The sequence below is a fragment of the Melanerpes formicivorus genome, unplaced genomic scaffold (assembly GCF_026170545.1).
Source record: "Melanerpes formicivorus ecotype bairdi unplaced genomic scaffold, bMelFor1.0.p_v2 SCAF_99, whole genome shotgun sequence".
In the NCBI taxonomy this organism is placed as follows: Eukaryota; Metazoa; Chordata; class Aves; order Piciformes; family Picidae; genus Melanerpes; species Melanerpes formicivorus.
In genome coordinates this window covers 248552-269321 of record NW_027142451.1, presented here as the reverse complement: position 1 = coordinate 269321, position 20770 = coordinate 248552, and the positions used below count along the sequence as shown (strand labels likewise).

At 46.0% G+C, this 20770-nt stretch overlaps 1 protein-coding gene across 5 annotated transcripts in view; it reads right to left on the bottom strand.

Annotated features, from left to right (window-relative positions):
- The window catches only part of DPYD (dihydropyrimidine dehydrogenase), a 609010-nt gene that overhangs the window by 438990 nt on the left and 149250 nt on the right, over window positions 1–20770 (bottom strand). For all 5 annotated transcript variants that reach the window (XM_068166235.1, XM_068166240.1, XM_068166238.1 and 2 more), the window contains exon 5: window positions 10181–10342. In XM_068166235.1, the coding sequence (XP_068022336.1) occupies window positions 10181–10342 (162 nt within the window). The remainder of the gene's footprint in view (window positions 1–10180; window positions 10343–20770) is intronic.

Here is a 20770-nt window from a genome sequence, read left to right as displayed (position 1 = left end):
GTGGTTTGGATGTGGTGCTTGGGGCTGTGGTTTAGGGGTGACCCTTGTAGAGTAGGGTTCTGGGTTGGACTTGGTGATCCTGAGGGGCTTTTCCAACCTGAGTGTTTCTGTGATTCTGTGAAACATGAGCTAGTTATGAAAACTTGAGTTATGAAACTCTCCCCCCCCCCAAGTCAACAGCTAAAGTTGTAATCCTGCAAACAAACTTCTATGAAAGTAGGGAAGTTTTGACCAAAAAAGGGTCTAAAGCAACTCATTAAGGGCTTCTCAAATGTACAGAACAACTACACATTGCTATTATCACAGTCCTAAGAAACCTCATTGATCTGTGAACGTGAAAAGTCTGTACCTCAACAGCACATAAATGCCACCACTGAAGAAGGACAAAGCCACATTCAGCTTTCTAAGTGCTTCCAAAAAGCCAAAGAATGTTTAATATATTGTAGAGAAGTTTACATCACCTGTCCAAATGTTATCAAGTCTTCCAGTATTGGCCTGAGAAATCACAAGTCCTCAGATTCATCACAAGTCCTCAGATTCACCTCTGCACTAGTGCAGAAGGCTTCAGAAAAGGCTAAAATGGTGTAAATCCTTACTATGCATTTCAAAAGAAAAATTAACCTGGTTATGTATTAAAGGAAAAATTCACACTAGCAAATGGAGCTCTCTTTCTGCTTGTTCTGCTGTCATAACTCCCTGGAACAAGCCTCCTATGCTGATGCAGGTAATGGTGAAGCACCCAGGCAGCTAGCCAAAGGCCATCCAACTGCAGGATCTGTAGCTCCATGAGAACCACCTTCTGCCCTCACCTATATTAAAACTGCTCAGAGCTGTCAATATGCAATAGAAAGACAGACCCTGAGCCTGAGGGTGCAGCACAACCCTTCACTGCAATTGCTTTGGGCTTCTGTGTCAGTGCTGGGTTGGGAGAGGAGAGAGACCTGTGGAGAAGGACCTGAGAGTCCTGGTGGCCAACAAGTTCTGCATGGGACAGCAATCTTCCCTGGTGGCCAACAAGTTCTGCATGGGACAGCAATCATCTTCCCTGGTGGCCAACAAGTTCTGCATGGGACAGCAATCATCTTCCCTGGTGGCCAACAAGTTCTGCATGGGACAGCAATCTTCCCTGGTGGCCAACAAGTTCTGCATGGGACAGCAATCTTCCCTGGTGGCCAACAAGTTCTGTATGGGACAGCAATCTTCCCTGGTGGCCAAGAAGGCCAATGGGATCCTGGGATACATTCAGAGGAGTGTGTCCAGCAGGTCTAGGGAGGTTCTCCTTCCCTCTACTCTGCCCTCGTGAGACATCACCTGGAATATTGCATCCAGTTTTGGGCTCCCCAGTTCAAAAGGGACAGGGATCTGCTTGAGCAAGAGCAACAGAAGGCTACAAGGATGATTGAGGGACTGCAGCAATGTCTGATGCGAGCCCCGGGACTGTTTAGTCTGGAGAAGACTGAGAGGGAATCTGATCAATGTCATTTAATATCTGAGGGCTGGGTGTCAGGAGGGAGGGGACAGGCTCTGCTCACTTGTGCAAGTGATAAGACAAGGGGCAATGGATGTAAACAGCACAGGACACTCCACCTCAACAAGACGAAGAACTTCACTGTGAGGGTCACAGAGCAGTGGAACAGGCTGCCCAGAGAGGTTGTGGAGTCTCCTTCTCTGGAGACTTTCCAGCCCTGTCTGGATGTGTTCTTGTGCAACCTGCACTGGATTCTATGGTCCTGCTCTGGCAGGGGGGTTGGATTGGACGATCTCCAGTGGTCCCTTCCAAACCCTAACATCCTGTGATCCTGTGGGAGGTTCAGCACTCAGAAGGGGACCCTCATCACAGCCCACCTGCCAGCCCAGGTGTTCTGCTAAAATGCTCCTGGGTTAGTAGCAGGTAAGCTCAAACAATGCATTTTTCAAAAGAAACCCCAAACCCAACCCAACCTATCAACTTTCCTTTTCCAATTTCTTTCTGCTGTAATAGCAGCAAGAATGCATCTCCAGAGAGGAACAAACCATGAGAAGTGTAGCTGGCACACAAGACAGTGCTGCATGATCTAGTGTTCAAATCTAGCCCACAGCAATTAAAATAATGTATTTTCTATTTAGTTTGTGCTGCTCCATTCAGGATGATTAACTAGAAACACAGGAGAATCTTCAGGTTCAGGAATAGAATAGAATAGAATAGAATAGAATAGAATAGAATAGAATAGAATAGAATAGAATAGACCAGACCAGCTTGGAAGAGACCTTCAAGATCATCATGTCCAACCGATCATCCAACACCATCCAATCAACTAAACCATGCAACCAAGCGTCCCACCCAGTCTCCTCCTGAACACATCCAGTGATGGCGACTCCACCACCTCCTCAGGCAGCCCATTCCAATGGGCAATCACTCTCTCTGTGTAAAACTTCCTCCTGGCCTCCAGCCTAAACCTCCCCTGGCACAGATTGAGACTGTGTCCTCTTGTTCTGGTGCTGGCTGCCTGGGAGAAGAGACCAACCTCTGCCTCTCTACAACCTCCGCCTCTCTACAACCTCCCTTCAGGTAGTTGTAGAGAGCAATAAGGTCTCTCCTGAGTCTCCTCTTCTCCAGGCTAAGCAGCCCCAGCTCCCTCAGCCTCTCCTCAGAGCGCTTGTGTTCCAAGCCCCTCACCAACTTCGTTGCCCTTCTCTGGACACATTCCAGCAAGTCAACATCCTTCCTAAACTGAGGGGCCCAGAACTGGACACAGTGTAGACGACGGATATTGGGAATCAATACGGCTGACCAATGTGATCGAGTATTGTTCCTTTATTGTTCCAGTGTTGCAGGCCTATGGAGCAGGCCTGAGGTGCAGGCCTATGGAGCAGGCCTGTAGTGCAAGTATAGCACTGTAAAGTGTAGAAGAAACAGGAGACAGGAAAGGCAGAAGTGCGTAGCAAGGCAACTGCTACAACTTACATAAGCTCGGAGAGCCTCGTTGGCATAGCTCCATTGGTTCCCTCTGAGTGACCACACATTGCACTATTACAGATTATTGGTCCAACTACTAATGACACAACGAGGTTTGTTGATGCAGGTGCATGTCCTGTTGTCCCAAGATAACTGTCCATGTTTATAGCTACCAGTGCCTTGTTTTAGTTACATGCTGCAGGCACAGCACTGTTTTGCTCCACTGCTAGCTGACTCTGCATTTATGCTGAGCATGGCCTGCCACCATGTCAAGCTCTAGCCTGCACTGCCAGATTGCTCACACTGCTTGTCGCTGGCATTGCCACAACACAGTACTCAAGGTATGGCCTAACCAGTGCAGTGTACAGGGCAGAATGACTTCCCTGCTCCTGCTGGCCACACTGTTCCTGATGCAGCCCAGGATGCCATTGGCCCTCCTGGCCGCCTGGGCACATTGCAGGCTCATGTTCAGCCTACCATCGACCAGTACCCCCAGGTCCCTCTCTTCCTGGCTGCTCTCCAGCCACTCTGACCCCAGCCTGTAGCACTGCATGGGGTTGTTGTGGCCAATGTGCAGAACCCGGCACTTGGATGTGTTAAATCTCATGCCCTTGGACTCTGCCCATCTGTCCAGCCTTTCGAGGTCCCTCTGCAGAGCCTCTCTACCCTCCAGCAGATCAACACCTGCCCCTAATGCCTGCCCAGAAATGATTTTGCAGGCTTCTTACTAACACAACCACCAATGGAATGGATCATGCTGCTTCTTTCTTTTACTGCAAGCTTACAAACCTGTACTTGAGTAACCAGCAATTTTAGTTTATTTTGTGGGGCTGTCAGCCATACAGCTCACAGCTCTGTGCATTGTCACTGCAATCTCAGTATTATTTCCCCTGAACTTGTGCTCCAAAACCAGAGATGTTTTCCTGAGATCCTAAAGTACCTGGGCAAAGGAGACAGATAAAGACATTAATATAATTTTGCCCTGTGCAGCAGCAGGTGTAACCTGCGCTTGACACCCATCATTTGTAATAGCCAGCTTTTACTCCACATTATTCTCTAGATGCAACAGTCACCATGGCAACTGCATCCCAGCATACACATTCCTCATCACCAATACAAATGGACACTTCTGTTACGTCCACCTGAATGGTTAATTGTCTGTGGTCAGTTGAAATTATCCCCCCAACTGATTTCAGAGAAATACCCCCCAGAATAGGATAGAATAGAACAGAATAGAATAGAATAGAATAGAATAGAATAGAATAGAATAGGAAAGGAAAGGATAGAATAGAAGAATAGAATAGGATAGAATAGAATAGAAGAATAGAATAGAATAGAATAGAATAGAATAGAATAGAATAGAATAGAATAGAATAGAATAGAAAAGGATAAAATAGAATAGAAGAATAGAATAGGATAGAATAGAATAGAAGAATAGAATAGAATAGAATAGAATAGAATAGAATAGAATAGAATAGAATAGAATAGAATAGAATAGACCAGGTTGGAAGAGATCTTCAAGATCAACATGTCCAACCCATCATCCAACACCACCTAATCAACTAAACCATGGCACCAAGGACCCCATTAAGTCTCCTCCTAAACACCTCCAGTGATGGTGACTCCATCACCTCCCTGGGCAGCACATTCCAATGGCCAATCACTCTCTCTATGAAGAATTTCTTCCTCACATCCAGCCTAAACCTCCCCTGGTGCAGCTTAGTTTGGGAAGGAAGCAAATGAAGCTCTGTTTACAAGATAACTACAATCTAGAAATAAGAAGTGCAATGAATAAGTACAAAATAGACAATAGATGTACAATATAGAGATATTTACAATCTATAAACAACACAGAAACTCCTCAGACCCCTCCTGGAAGTATCCAAGGGACAATTCACCTCCTCCCCCATTCCCTCCTTCCTTCCTGTTACCTCACACAGCAGTCAAAACAGAGATCCCCCAGGCAAGGCCATGCTAGAGAGAGAAGTTGCAAGCAGAAGTGACAGGAGAAGAAAGGAAGAAGAACTGTTTATGCATCTGCTCTATATTCCCTTAGCAATCCAATGAATTCTATAGACCTTATGATTACCTCCAGTCCTGTGTCCAGTTCTGGGCCCCTTAGTTTACGAAGATGTTGACTTGCTGGAGTGAGCCCAGAGAAGGGCAACAAAGTTGGTGAGGAGTTTGGAACACAAACCCTATGAGGAGAGACTGAGGGAGCTGGGTTTGCTTAGCCTGGAGAAAAGGAAGCTCAGGGGAGACCTTACTGTTCTCTACAACTACCTGAAGGGAGGTTGTAGACAGGCAGAGGTTGATATCTTCTCCCAGGCAACCAGCACCAGAACAAGAGGACACAGTCTCAAGCTGTGCCAGGGGAGGTTTAGGTTGGATGTTAGGAAGTTCTATACAGAGACAGCAATTGCCTATTGGAATGGGCTGCCTGGGGAGGTTGTGGAGTCACTGTCATTGGAGGTGTTCAGAAGGAGACTGGATGGGGTGCTTGGTGCCATGGTTTAGTTGTTTAGGTGGGTTAGATTGGATGATAGGTTGGACACGATGATCTTGAAGGTCTCTTCCAACCTGGTCTATTCTATTCTATTCTATTCTATTCTATTCTATTCTATTCTATTCTATTCTATTCTATTCTATTCTATTCTATTCTATTCTATTCCATTCCATTCCATTCCATTCCATTCCATTCCATTCCATTCCATTCCATTCTTTCTTTTATTCTATTCCCCTTTTACATCCAATGGTAATAATTCTACCTTCAGCCTTTGCAGTCAGGGACTAGGCTAAGGTTCCCCCTCCCAAGTGTAAAGCTGTCAAACTCACATTTATCAGATGGATCATGATTTACTGTGAGGATAGGCTGCACACAAAACCACATGGAAGGGCAGAAGGGGAAGGCAGGAGGCCTGCCTTTTTTTGTTGCTGTTGTGTGGTACACAAGACAAATATTTTACAATTAGGTCTTTGTATCTGCCATAGGAACAGATGATGAGACATTGTTCAGAAGCACAAAGGGCCCCACAGCATGCCCATATATTTTCCATTTTAAGCCCACATTCCTGCTTGCTTTGCTGCAGTGCTATCTTTTTACCTCAGCTAGCATTTGAGCCTTCTGTATTCTTGCTCCCTCTTGTAATGCATCAAGTGTACCATCCTCAGACTAATTCCAAAGGAGAAAGAAAGTCTAAAAGGGGCTTTATGAACAATGGAGTTCTCAGTAAGTAAGTCCCTGTGGGACAAACTATTACATGGTGAATGAGAATAACCATGTGTGCTGGGTTGCACCCATCCTGCGTGGGGGCTGAATGAATCCAGCCCCCAAGGTGAACAAAAGAAACTTAATCTAGGTGGGCAGAGAAAGACTTGGTTTTCCCCCTCCTCCTGGATCAAAGGTGGTCTATTCCACTCCCCTTTCCTGTCCAGCAAGCCTATAAAAAGGGAGACATGTGCCCACCATGCAGCTCTCATTAAGAGTAATGCACATTGCACACCTAAATGACACAATTTGTTAAGGTGCTCATAGTGGTAAAGCTACAAACACACCTCACCTGCAGTATTTGAGCCAGTTTTGCAGGAGGGAAGGGACCTGGACAGGCTGAACAGCTAGGCCCATGCTAACCTCATGAGGTTCAACAAGATCAAGTGCAAGGTCCTGCATCTGCATCAGGGCAATTCAGGGCACTGACACAGGCTGGGCAGGGACTGGCTTGAGAGCAACCCTGAAGAAAAGGCCTTGGGGTGCTGGTGGATGACAAGCTCAACATGAGCCAGCAGTACCTGCAGTACCGCATCCAGTTCTGGAGCCCCTATTACAGGAAGGATCTGGAGGTGCTGGAGGGTGTCCAAGAAGGACCACGAGGATGATCAGAGGGCTGGAGCTCCTCTGCTATGAGGCCAGATTGAGAGAGTTGGGGCTGTTCAGTCTGGAGAAGGTTCCAAGGAGACCTAATTGTGGCCTTCCAGTATCTGAAGGGGGCTACAAGAAAGCTGGGGAGGGACTTTTTAGGGTGTGAGGGAGAGACATGACCGGGGGGAACAGAGCAAACCTAGATATGGGTAGATTGAGATTGGATGTTAGAAAGAAGTTGTTCCCCATGAGGGTGGTGAGACACTGGCACAGGTTGCCCAGGGAGGTGGTGGAAGCCTCATCCCTGGAGGTTTTTCAGGCCAGGCTGGATGTGGCTGTGAGCAACTTGCTGTAGTGTGGGGTGTCCCTGCCCATGGCAGGGGGGTTGGAACTGGATGATCCTTGAGGTCCCTTCCAGTCCTGACAATTCTGTGATTTTCTCCAGTATTTTAGTCTAGATTTTTGTACTGACCGTGACTTGGAAGCACTCATACTATTAGATTTTATTCCCGAACCAAGCATACTTTCACAAGAAAATTTACCTGAATAAAAACTTAAAAAAGCATTAATTACAAAGTGATAGCCTACTACTACTAATTATGAGTGCTACAACACCTCTAACTTCTTTGTCAAAGATTGGATCTCAGGTAGTGATAGGACTAGGGGGAATGGAATGAAGCTGGAGGTGGGGAGATTCAGGCTGGATGTGAGGAGGAAGTTCTTCACCATGAGAGTGGTGAAGCCCTGGAATGGATTGTCCAGGGTGGTGGTTGAGGCCCCATCCCTGGAGATGTTTAAGACCAGGCTGGATGAGGCTCTGGCCAGCCTGATCTAGTGTGGGGTGTCCCTGCCCATGGCAGGGTGGTTGGAACTAGATGATCCTTGAGGTCCCTTCCGACCCTGACTGATTCTATGATTTCTAAATTCAAATGGTTATTAACAGCTAATTTTAACATTTTGAATACTACACAATGATTAAGGATAATAAAATTCACTGAACTGTTCTTTTGAGTTGCTAAACAGAACCCTATGACAATGTTATTTTGCTCCAAATCTTGAGGCTAATATCACTTCTCGCTAACTTGAAACATAAGGAGCAGAAAGGAGCAGAGCCATTCAGAGCTATTCATCCTCTCTGCCATTTTCATATCAATCATGTTGCCAGTGTTGCACCTTTCTAACAGATTCCTAAAGATTTTTGAAGAAAAATGGCAGATATTTAGCATTATCTATCAAGCCATAATTCCTCTCCATTAATCACAGCGCCAGGGTTAAAAGGAGACACAAATCCAGGTTTAGCAGATATTACTTGCATTTGGTTCCTAAACAGTAATGTTTCATCTGCTTGACAAGTGCCTAATCTTTCTTCTGTGTTGTTGGTGGGTTTTTTGGTTTGTTGGAGGGTTTTGTGTGGTTTCTCCTGCCCTGGGCTCTCTGACACCCTGCTGCTGTTGCTGTGAGCTGTGAGCCACATGGTTGGGCCTGCTCCATGTGGTCCCAGACACCTAAGGGACTGCATCCAAAGAGAATCCATCCTACATCCAGAGAATCCTTTGCCAGCTGTGTCTGGTTTTTTGTGTTTTTTTATTTATCCCTTTCCCTTGTACCTCTGTAACCTCCCTTTTACTTAAATGCCTTTCAGTTTTGTCAAATTTAACCTTTCTTACTTCCAAATCTTTTCAAGGCTCTTTCAATGCTTCACCTCTCTCCTCCTGCCTAATTTTCTTTCCCAACCGGGAAAAGGGGAGAGGGGAGGCAACCTAAATCATAGAATCACAGAATTGTCAGGATTGGAAGGGACCTCAAGGATCATCCAGTTCCACGCCCCCTGCCATGGGCAGGGACACCTCACACTACATCAGGTTGCTCACAGTCACATGCAGCCTGGCCTTCAAAACCTCCAGGGATGAGGCTTCCACCACCTCCCTGGGCAACCTCTTCCAGTCTCTCACCAGCCTCATGAGGAAGAACTTCTTCCTGACATCCAGTCTGAACCTACCCATTTCTAGTTTTGTTCCATACCCCCCAGTCCTATCACTCCCTGACACCCTAAACAGTCCCTCCCCAGCTTTCTTGTAGCCCCCTTCAGATACTGGAAGGCCACAATAAGGTCTTCTTGAAGCCTTCTCTTCTGCAGACTGAACAATCCATTCCGCTGAGCTTTTGGGTTCTGGGAAAAGCTTAAACCACTACCACAACAAGCTAATACAATTGCTTGACTGATAAAACACATCTCTTGAATTTACACATAGAACATGGTTCAGTGACTCTCCCCTCATTTTGTCAATGAGAACTTTGGTCTAAGCTGTACTGATTTTTATGCTTCTATTTTCAAACCTCAAGAAAATTGCAGTGGATAGCTATTCAAACAAGAGAGTGGAGATGAGGTTCAGTAACAAGGCAGCAGAAGAGTTTAGCAGGTGCTCCAGAAGCTTTACAAGTCTCTTGGAGAGAAGGTGAGGTACAAACAGATAAAAGGAGAACCACTGCAGCAGGTAGCAGCGTTTGCACATCAAATCATGACCTACTGCCATTGAAAAGCGGGGGGGCAGTCTATGAATGACAGCACAGGGTGGGGGTTAGGGGGGGGAATGGCCTTACAGTTCTGTTATGTCCAGATCAATTCATATTTCTATTTTGGTTCTGTCACAGGATCACAGGGTGTCAGGGGTTGGAAGGGACCCAAAGAGGTCATCGAGTCCAACGCCCCTGCCAGAGCAGGACCACACAGTCTAGCTCAGGTAACAGAGGAACACATCCAGACGGGCCTTGAAAGTCTCCAGACTTCCCTGCTCCTGCTGGCCACACTATTTCTGATGCAGGCCAGGATGCCTTTGTCCTTCTTGGCCACCTGGGCAAACTGCTGGCTCATGCTCAGCTGCTGTCCACCAGTACCCCCAGGTCCCTTTCTGCCTGGCTGCTCTCCAGCCACTCCAGTGCCTGTAGCACTGCATGGAGTTGTTGTGGCCAATGTGCAGAACCTGGCACTTGGACTTGTTAAATGCCATCCTGTTGGACTCCTCCCATCTGTCCAGCCTGCCAAGGTCCCTCTGCAGAGCCCTCTTACCCTCTAACAGATCAAGTCCTGCCACCAACGTGGTGTCATTTGTGAACTTACTGATGATGGACTCCATCCCCTCACCCAGATCATCAATAAAGATATTAAACAGGATGGGCCCAGCACTGATCCTTGGGGCACACCACTAGTGCCTGGCTGCCAGCTGGATGTGGCACCATTCACCACCACTCTCTGGGCTCAACCCTCCAGCCAGTTCCTAACCCAGCGCAGAGTGCTGCTGTCCAAGCCACGAGGCAAGCACTCAGATTATATATACAACAAATTATCACACAACAAAGAATTTCAGATAGTTGCAAGTTTTACCTACCTCAGTAGCAAACTGCTGCAATCCACCAATATTAATTGGTCCCTCCTCAGTGGCGTACAAATTGCAGCCACCAACGCAGAGATCTGATGTGGGACACACCATGCCGCAGGTCAGGCCGAGCGGGTTGTCAGAGAGGATCATTTTGGCAGCTCCATAGTAGTTCTGAAGGGGAAAAGAAGGAAGCAAAAATGTCCAGAGGAAATCCAAACTGTATAGAAACTGTCCAGTCTCAAACACAAATATTCACAATTCAGTGCAAAGTTAAATAGGAAATTCAAGAGCAGATACAGTCGGGGGGATAGATGATAGTAGAGCAGTGGATGTGGTTTATCTTGATCTCACCACAGCATTTAGAATCATAGAATCAACCAGGTTGGAAAAGACCTCAGGGATCATCAAGTCCAACCTATTACCTAATACCTAACACCTCCTGACAACTAAACCATGGCACCAAGTGCCACATCCAATCCCCTCTTGAACACCTCCAGGGATGGTGACTCCACCACCTTCCTGGGCAGCACATCCCAATAGCAAATTACTCTTTCTGGGAAGAATTTTCTCCTCACCTCCAGCCTAAACTTCCCCTGGTGCAGCTTGAGACTGTGTCCTCTTGTTCTTGTGCTGGCTGCCTGGGAGAAGAGACCAACCCCCACCTGACTACAACCTCCCTTCAGGTAGTTGTAGAGAACAATAAGGGCTCCCCTGAGCCTCCTCTTCTCAAGTCTAAACAACCCCAGCTCCCTCAGCCTCTCCTCACAGTTTCCCACAGCATCCTCACAGCTAAACTGAGGCAGTGTGGTCTGGATGATCAGGGTGTGGGGTGGATGGGAACTCATTGAAAGAAAGAAGTCAGAGAGTTGTAGTGAATGGAACAGGGTCTAGTTGGGGGAAAGGACATGGGAGTCCTGGTGGACAACCGGATGCCCATCAGCCAGCAATGTGCTCTTGTGGCCAAGAAGGTCAATTCCATTTTGGGGTGGATTAGAAGGGATGTGGTTAGTAGGTCCAGAGATGTTCTCCTCTCCCTCTACTCTGCCCTGGTGAGGCTACATCTGGAGTATTGTGTCCAAGTCTGGGTCCCTCAGTTCAAGGAGGACCTCAGGGAAATACTTGAAAGAGTCCAGCACAGAGCCACAAATATGATGAAGGGAGTGGAACATCTTCCTTATGAGGAGAGCCTGAGGGAGCTGAGGGCTCTGTAGCTTGGAGAGGAGTAGCAACTGTCCTGGGAGAACTTTTAAGCATTTTGCCTGTGCTGGCTGGTAAGGAGGCCTGTCAGCCCTTATGCTCATTTAGTCTAATGTAAAGGAGCATTAGTTAAACAGAAACTCTGTGGCATCACAGGATGCTAGGGGTTGGAAGGGACATTTGAAGATCATCCAGTCCAACCCCCCTGCCAGAGCAGGACCACAGAATCCAGCACAGGTTGCACAGGAATGCATCTAGATGTTAGCAAAACATTTTGCTCTTCAAGATGAATAATCCAGTTTTGATATTCCAGAGCCTGTTAGAGCTGCTAAAACCACCAGTAAAGGCAATGGGAATGCAGTTCAGCTGCAAAACATGTAAGTGTAGCTGTACTGGAGATGTCCCTGACACATAGCCATGCAGAAAGCAGAAGTGACACAGTCCTTGAAGGGAGACCCACATCTTCCTGAAGCAGCACTCAGAGACCAGCCTAGATACCCTACAGCATCTTAAGTGGCACTAGATGTCTGTTCCACAGGCAATTACATCTAGCCATGCTATTTTTCCACTCTGAAGGAAAAACTACAAACAAGAAGTGGAGATTTGTCTCACAGCCTCAAAGACAACTTTTTTTTTTCCCCAAAGGATTTTTGTTCAGTTTGATATTTCACTAACTATGAGAGTTACATTTCCTGTTCTGTGTTTTCCACCCTGATTATTCTCTTCAACTCCAGCCCAGTTAAAAACAATTACAAACTGTCTTTCTGTTTAATTGAGTTTATTAAGGGCATTCTGCATTCTCAGCCTTTGTAACTAAAATCAATACACAAAGCCAGTTCTGATGCCTAGAATGCAAAGCTGTTAAACATTCCTCTTAAAAATTAACTTTAAGACATATCTGTAAGGTATATTCTCACACTTGAGCTGTGCCACTGCAAACAGCATCAACACAGCTGGCAAGCTCAAATCAAATTTTGAGCACAGCTATGTTAGAGAAAGACAGGGTAAGCTAAGGTAGCAAGGGACTTCAGAGAGATGGGACCAGGGTCTTTGTGGGTATAGGAATGAGGTCATGGCTTACTGAGTGGATATCTAAGGGAAACCTGTCTCAATATCATGCCAGAGTTCAGTAAGGAGAAGGTTGGGACTGATGTCCTAATGGGGCTAAGGCAAACTGCCGATAAACTCTTCATCTAGGGAGAACATGATGGAGTATATGAAGGTGAGGTCCTGTATAACCAGTACAGGCTGGGAGGTGATCTACTAGAGAGCAGCCCTGTGGAGAAGGACCTGGGAGTGCTGGTGGACAACAAGTTCTGCATGGGTCAGCAATCTGCCCTGGTGGCCAAGAAGGCCAATGGGATCCTGTGGTGCATTCAGAGGAGTGTGGCCAGCAGATCCAGGGAGGTTCTCTTCCCCCTCTACTCTGCCCTGCTTAGAGCTCACCTGGAATATCCAGTTCTGGGCTTCCCAGTTTAAGAGGGAAAGGGATTTATTTGAGACAGTGCAAGGGAGGGCTGCAAGGATGCTGAAGGGACTGGAGCACTGCCTGATGAGGAGAGGCTGAGAGCCCTGGGGCTGTTTAGTCTGGAGAGGAGAAAACGGAGAGGGGATTTAATCAATGTTTATAAATATCTGAGGGCTGGGATTCATCAAGGAAGGGACAGGGGACAGACTCTGCTCAGTGGCACCCTGTGATAGGCCAAAGACCAATGAATATAAACTACAGCACAAGAGGTTCCACCTCAACATGAGGAGGAACTTCTTCACTGTGAGGGTCATGGAGCACTGGAACAGGCTGCCCAGAGAGGTTGTGGAACCACTTTCTCTGGAGACTTTCAAGACCCATCTGACCTGTGCTAGATTCTGTGGTCCTGCTCTGGCAGGGGGGTTGGACTTGATGATCTCCAGAGGTCACTTCCAACCCCTGACATCCTGTGACCTCCTCTTAGCCTCCTCTTTTTCATACTAACCATCCCCAGATCCTTCAGTTGCCCTTCACAAGATTTATTCTCCAGACCCTTCACAGCTTCCTTCCCCTCCTCTGCACTGGCTCCAGCACCTCCACATCTCTCTTGGTTTGAGGTGCCCAAAGCTGGACACAACACTTGAGGTGTGGCTTCACCAGAGCTGAGTACCAGGGGACAATCCCCTGCCTGCTTCTGCTGGACTCAGCATTTCTAACCCCAGCCAGGATGCCATTGTCATTGTCCTTTCATTCTACTTAATCATGAATCCTGCTTTACTGGGATGACTAATTATCTAACGTATCAAACCTGCTAGGAAAAATGTGTTCCAATACTTGACAAAGACTGGCAGGGAAGTACAGCATGGTTTAGGAAGTTGTACTAAGTGGTGCCACATAGGCTGTGCTACAAACCTGGAAAGCACTGCATTACTACACAGTGGCAGTTCATAGTATCTTAAGTGTTAAGTTAGATGAATGGAATCATAGAATCATAGAATGGGGAAGGCCAGAAGGGACCTCCGAAGGTCATCCAATCCAACCTTCCTGCATTCAGCAGGGACATCCCCAACTAGATCAGGCTGCTCAGGGTCTCATCCAGCCTCACCTTGAATACCTCCAGGGAAGAAGTTGAAAGACCTCCTTGGGCAACCTCTTCCAACGTTCGACCACCCCCATAGTAAAGAACTGCTTCCTCACATCCAATCTAAGTCTACTCTGCTTTAGTTTGAAGTCATTGCCCCTTGTCCTGTCACTGCAGGCTTTTGCAAACAGTCTCTCTCCAGCCTTTTTGTAGTCCCCTTCAAGTACTGGAAGGGCTGCTATTAGGTGTCCCTGGAGCCTCCTCTTCTCCATTCTGAACACCCCCAGCTCCCTCAGCCTGTGCTCATAGCAGAGCTGCTCCAACCCAGGTACTGGAAGGCTGCCATTAGGTCTCCCCGAAGCCTCCTCTTCTCCAGGCTGAACAACAGACACTTTGTGCTAACCTAACCTTCTTTTTAAAGGTGAAAACAAGTAATGAAGTAAAAAGGTAGAAATATCCATAGAATATTCCCATGTCATAAGAAAATTGCCAATCACTTTTATTTCAGAAACAAGCTGCATGCAAATAGACATGAGGTGCAGACCTGGCAAGCTGGCAACTACACACCACATGTCGTACAAGAGAATGGATCATAATTAAATGGAGGCTGGCTTCACAGAATCACAGAATGTTAGGGTCTGGAAAGGACCTTGAAAGCTCATCTAGTCCAACCCTCCTGCCAGAGAAGGAGGCACCTAGAGCAGATCACACAGGAACACATCCAGGCAGGTCTTGAATATCTCCAGAGAGGGAGATTCCACAATGCCCCTGGGCAGCCTGTTCCAGTGTTCTGTCATCCTTACAGGATACAAAACATTCCTCCTGTCTCATGGAACTTCTATGCCTCAGCTTCCACCTTTTCACCCAGCAGAGACTGGAATGATGCAAACTACCTGAACAACTTGGAGTAATATTTTAAGATGCTGAACTCATAGACTCATAGACTCAGAATTGTTAGGGTTGGAAGGGACCTCAAGGATCATCCAGTTCCAACCCCCTGGCATGGGCAGGGACACCTCACACTACATCAGGTTGCTCACAGCCACATCCAGCCTGGCCTTAAAAACCTCCAAGGATGAGGCTTCCACCACCTCCCTGGCAACCTGTGCCAGTGTCTCACCACCCTCATGGGAACAACTTCTTCCTAACATCCAATCTCAATCTACACATTTCTAGTTTTGCTCCATTCCCCCCAGTCCTATCACTCCCTGACACCCTAAAATGTCTCTCCCCTGCTTTTTTTGTAGGCCCCCTTCAGGACACAAGAAGGTCTCCTGGGAGCCTTCTCTTCTCCAGACTGAACAGCCTCAACTCCCTCAGTCTGTCCTCATAGGAGAGGTGCTCCAGGCCTCTGCTCATCCTTGTGGCCCTTCTCTGGGGCACCTTCCAGCACCTTCAGATCCTTCCTGTAATAGGGGCTCTAGAACTGGATGCAGTACTCCAGAGTGCAGCAAAGCAGTGAATCACCTCCCTTGCCCTGCTGGCTATGCTTCTCTTGCTGCAGCCCAGGCTCTGATTGGTTTTCTGAGCTGCAAGTGCACACTGGTGGCTCATGTGCAGCTTCTCATTCACCAGCACCCCCAAGTCCTTTTCTTCAGGGCTGCCCTCAAGCCAGTCCCTGCCAGCTTATATCAGTGTTGGGAATGCCCCAACTCAGATGCAGGACCTTACTTTTGGTCTTGTTGAACCTCATGAGGTTTTCATGGGGGACCACCTCACCAGCCTGTCCAGGCCCCTCTGGATGGATCCCTTCTCTCACAGCATGTCTAATAATATTACTCTATTTGCCAGTTTCTTACAGATGTCACAAAGGAAGCAAGTCCCAGACTAGAAAGTTTCTGTTTGGTTTGTTTTTTTATGACATAATTGTCGGCTTGGTGCCTTTTTATGGAATCTTTTTCTTCCTTTCTCTTCCTTCCTTCCTTCCTTCCTTCCTCCTTCCTTCCTTCCTTTCCTTCCTTCCTTCCTTCCTTCCTTCCTTCCTTCCTTCCTTCCTTCCTTCCTCTCCTTCCTTCCTTCCTTCCTTCCTTCCTTCCTTCCTTCCTTTCTTTCTTCTTTCTTCCTTCTTCCTTCCTTTCCTTCCTTTCCTTCCTTTCCTTGTCCTTTCCTTTCCTTTCCTTTCCCTTTCCTTTGCCTTTCCTTTCCTTTCCTTTCCTTTTCCTTTCCTTTCCTTTCCTTTCCTTTCCTTTCCTTTCCTTTCCTTCTTCCTTTCCTTTTCCTTTTCCTTTCCTTTCCTTTCCTTTCTTTCCTTTCCTTTTCTTTGCCTTTTTCCTTTCCTTTCCTTTCCTTTCCTTTCCTTTTCCTTTCTTTCCTTTCCTTTCCCTTTCCTTTCCTTCCTTTCCTTTCCTTTCTTTCCTTTCCTTTCCTTTCCTTTCCTTTCCTTTCCTTTCCTTTCCTTTCCTTCTTTCCTTTCCTCTTTTCCCTTTGCACTTCCACAGAAATAAATTAATCTAACTGGATAGAATGTTTTGTGGTTTCCTGCATCCAAATGTCAATAAATACTACATTGCCAAGAGAAGGAATACGAACAAGCCTTAAACAGACATCAATAATCAGTGGGAACCGGCAGAGAAGAATCTCCACATGTCTCATTTGGAAGCATTATATCATTTGCATGCAAATGAGACTGGTTTTTACTTGGGAAAAACCTATTAAAACGCACAGGATCAATACTGAGAGGCCAGAAGAAATTGCATTTACTATCAGGAAATGCTTATAGCATCTTTTCTTCCATTCAATCAAGAGCTTTTTTATGTAAATCATATGCAGCAGAGTGTTTTGATATTGCAGTTTTCTCAGGAAAACAATTCAGAATACACTGACTTTGTCAGGATTCTGGACAGAGTTGGGGTTGTTCAGTTTGGGGAACAGAAGGCTCAGAGGAGACCTTATTTTGGCCTTCCAGTATCTTAAGGGGGCTACAATAAAGCTGTTGAGGGACTTTTTAGGGTGTCAAGGAGTGATAAGACTGGCGGGAATGGATCCAGGCTAGAGGAGGGGAGATTCAGAATTGAATGTTAGGAAGAAGTTCTTCCCCATGAGGGTGGTGAGACACTGGAACAGTTGCCCAGGGGTGGTGGTGGAAGCCTCATCCCTGGAGGTTTTTGAGGCCAGGCTGGATGTGGCTCTGAGCAACCTGAATGTGAGGTGTCCCTGCCATGGCAGGGGGGTTGGAACTGGATGATCCTTGAGGTCCCTTCCAACCCTGATAATGTGGTGTTAGGTCATAGGTTGGACTCGATGATCTCAGAGGTCTTTTCCAGCCTCAATAATTCTGTGATTCTGTGAATTCTGTGAAGTAGGAATTTTCTTTTCATCTTGGTTCATTATGTTTTTTTAAATAAAAGGAGACAGCAAATGTATGCAGGAAAACATCACCTCCTCTCCTAGTTCCTGTTGTCTAATGGCTTTACAATTTCCTCAAGATGCATTGGATTGGAACATTTTCCTCTATCGAAGAGCCACTATTTAAAGTACCCTGTTACATAAGCAGCATTTTCCTTACTGACACACAGCAGTCCAAATCTAACAAGAAACACCCTCAGTTTATTCAGCACCACCACCTCCCTCCCCCAAATACCTCCTGAAGAAAATGAACAGAACCCAAAGGCAAGGTATCAAATCATACATATTCCATATTGTAATGCTGACGATTCTTAATCAATCCAGAAATCTCTCACATCGTTTGCCTTGTGTCATCATACCAGGACTGCAATTTCACACAGTGTCACTATCTTTTCATGAAGAAAAAAAAAAAGAAAGAAAAAGCAAAAGAAAAAGAAGAAGGGTGGAAGGAATATCTTGTACTGTCACTTTGTCCTTTGTAGTCTAGAATGTGCGAGATTCCTTAATTGACACAGTGTCATCGCAGAAGTCTATTCTACATAATTACACTATGGCAACTGAAACCAGCTGTCAGCCATTCCATTACACTAAGTACAAACAGACATCTCAAGAAAAGTCACTGTTTCAAGTGCCTCCATTTAACACCAGTACTCCTTTTCCTTTTTGTGGTAGGTTGAAATTTCCATCCCCTCCCCCTCCCCCCCACCCCTGCGAGCATTAACTTTGCCAGACCAGCGCAGTTGGAAGCAAATGAGAGCTGTATTTACAGGCAAAACTACACTCCACAATGGAATGCAATGAGTGTGCATAAAATATACAGGATCTACAATATTTTACAGATATTTACAATTAACAAACAGCTCAAGAATCCCCCTGGTCAAGAGGCCAGGGAAGCTGTCTCTCTGCCCCTCCACCCCCTGTCCAAAAGGGACCAAGAGAGCAGAGAAAATAGCTGTTAGACTTAATCAAAAGAACACAGCTAAAGTCAAGCAGAAGCAGATTAGTATCCTCTCCAGTCAACAAAGCAAGAAGAGAAGAGAAGCCCCAAATTGTTTTGGTACAACCAGCCTTATGGTAGATCTCTCTCCAATGTAATTTTGTAGACAGGCGGATGTTGGTCTCTTCTCCAGGCAGCCAGCACCAGAACAAGAGGACACAGTCTCAGGCTGCATCAGGGGAGGTTTAGGTTGGATGTTAGGAAGAAATTCTTCATAGGGAATGATTGCCCATTGGAATGGGCTGCCTGGGGAGGTGGTGGAGTCACCATCACTGGAGGTGTTCAGGAGGAGACTTGATGAGGTGCTTGGTGCCATGGGTTAGTTGTTTAGGTGGTGTTGGATTGGTTGATGGGTTGGACACGATGATCTTGAAGGTCTCTTCCAACCTGGTTCTTTTTTATTATTATTACTATTATTATTATCATTATTATTACTATTATTATTATTATTATTATATAATATTTCACAAAACCTGCAGACAAATTGTTTAGAATTATCTCTATTTTACCTTTTCACACCCAGTGGTGATTTCTCTACATTTTTCTACTTATCTGATCGAAATCTGCAACAAGTTTTTAAAGGCATAGCCTAAAACTACCACCACCTTTCTTTTCTACATTTTCCCCCCCCCCTTTTTTTTTTTTTTTTAATTATTTATTTAGTGACCTGAAACATCCACAAAGATTAACAGGGACAGCTGAATAAAACATCAATTTCAAACTCTGGGGCCTCAAAGCAGTGCTTAAAGTGCATTAATTGTGATGTAGGTCTTGGTGTCATTATGACAAATCGCAGAATCACAGAATCACCAAGGTTGGAAGAGACCTCAAGGATCATCAAGTCCAACCTGTCACCCAAGACCTCATGAGTAAACCATGGCACCAAGTATCACAGTATCACAGTATCACCAAGGTTGGAAGAGACCTCAAGACTATCAAGTCCAACTTGTCAACACAGACCTCATGACTAGACCATGGCACCAAGTGCCACGTCCAATCCCCTCTTGAACACCTCTAGGGATGGTGACTCCACCACCTCCCTGGGCAGCACATTCCAATGCCTAAGGACTCTCTCTGTGAAGAACTTTCTCCTCACCTCCAGCCTAAATTTCCCCTGGCACAGCTTGAGACTGTGTCCTTTTGTTCTGGTGCTGGTTGCCTGGGAGAAGAGACCAAATCATCTCACAGCTTTATAGCTTCCACAGTCCTTCCTTGTACTGGCAGGATTCCACTCACTCTATTTTACAGAAGATCTGTGGCTCGTGATTTTGCACAGTTTGGCAATGGCACATAATCTAGAATCACAGAATTGTCAGGGCTGGAAGGGACCACAAGGATCATCCAGTTCCAACCCCCTGCCATAAGCAGGGACACCTCAGACTACAGCAGGTTGCTCACAGCCACATCCAGCCTGGCCTTCAAAACCTCCAGGGAAGAGGCATCCACCATTTCCCTGGGCAACCTGTGCCCGTGTCTCATCACCCTCATGGGGAAGAATTTCTTACTAACATCCAATCTGAATCTTTTTTTTTTTTCCATTCCCCCCAGTCCTATCACTCCTGACACCCTAAAATGTCCCTCCCCAGCTTTCTTTCAGGCCCCCTTCAGATACTGGAATGCCACAAGAAGGTCTCCTCAGAGACCTTATTGTTTGTTTGTTTGTTTTCTTTTAAAGAAAGAAGTAACCAAGAGAGCACTTGTGTATTATGAAACAAAAGCCATACACACTTTACAATGGAAAGGCTGGGTTTAGAGAGGAGAACTGGGAGTCAGGATACTTGTTTGGCATCTGCTGAGGTTACTTGTGCATGGTGAGCTTGAATTCTGGTCTCTGAGAGACACGGTGGCAAACGGTCTGTATGAACCCAGAAACACTGGCTTGGAAGACACAATAGAAGAGATTGTACCTTTATAAAGTGGAGTTGTAATCCAGTTTGTATGGAGAAAGAGAATGGAACTTGTGGCCTAAGCTCTACTGAGTCACAGCACCTAACACAATACAACACAAGTGACATCCTTTTTCTTAAAGAGGCTCAAGGCTCATTGAGTCTGGCAATTCAATTACCCTCTCAACCCAGCAACAACCCCTCCTCCTCTTTTCCTCTTCTTCTCTTCAGCTCAGGTCTAATGGCAGAGCAGCCAAAACAGCTACATGCTCTGTAAATATCTAAAAAGCCTTGGGCTTAAGAGAACAAGAATCCCTGACCTTTTATGCTCCTTACAGCACTTTTCCAACAACAGCAATAACAACAATAAAATCAAACCCCCACATACAGAAGAACTCTTAAATAGCTGGCAAAGTAATTCATTTTCAGTACAGTGTTGTCTAAACACTCTGCATTAATAATAAATCATGTTTAAATAAACACCTGCATGCAATACCACTTACTGCTTACACAGGGATGAGGACCAGCAATTTATGGAACTGAATCTCCTCTACACAAGTAGAAAGGAGTTTCTCAACAGTGAGGAAGAAAAAATTCAGAAGCAGGACAGGGACTTCAATTAGCC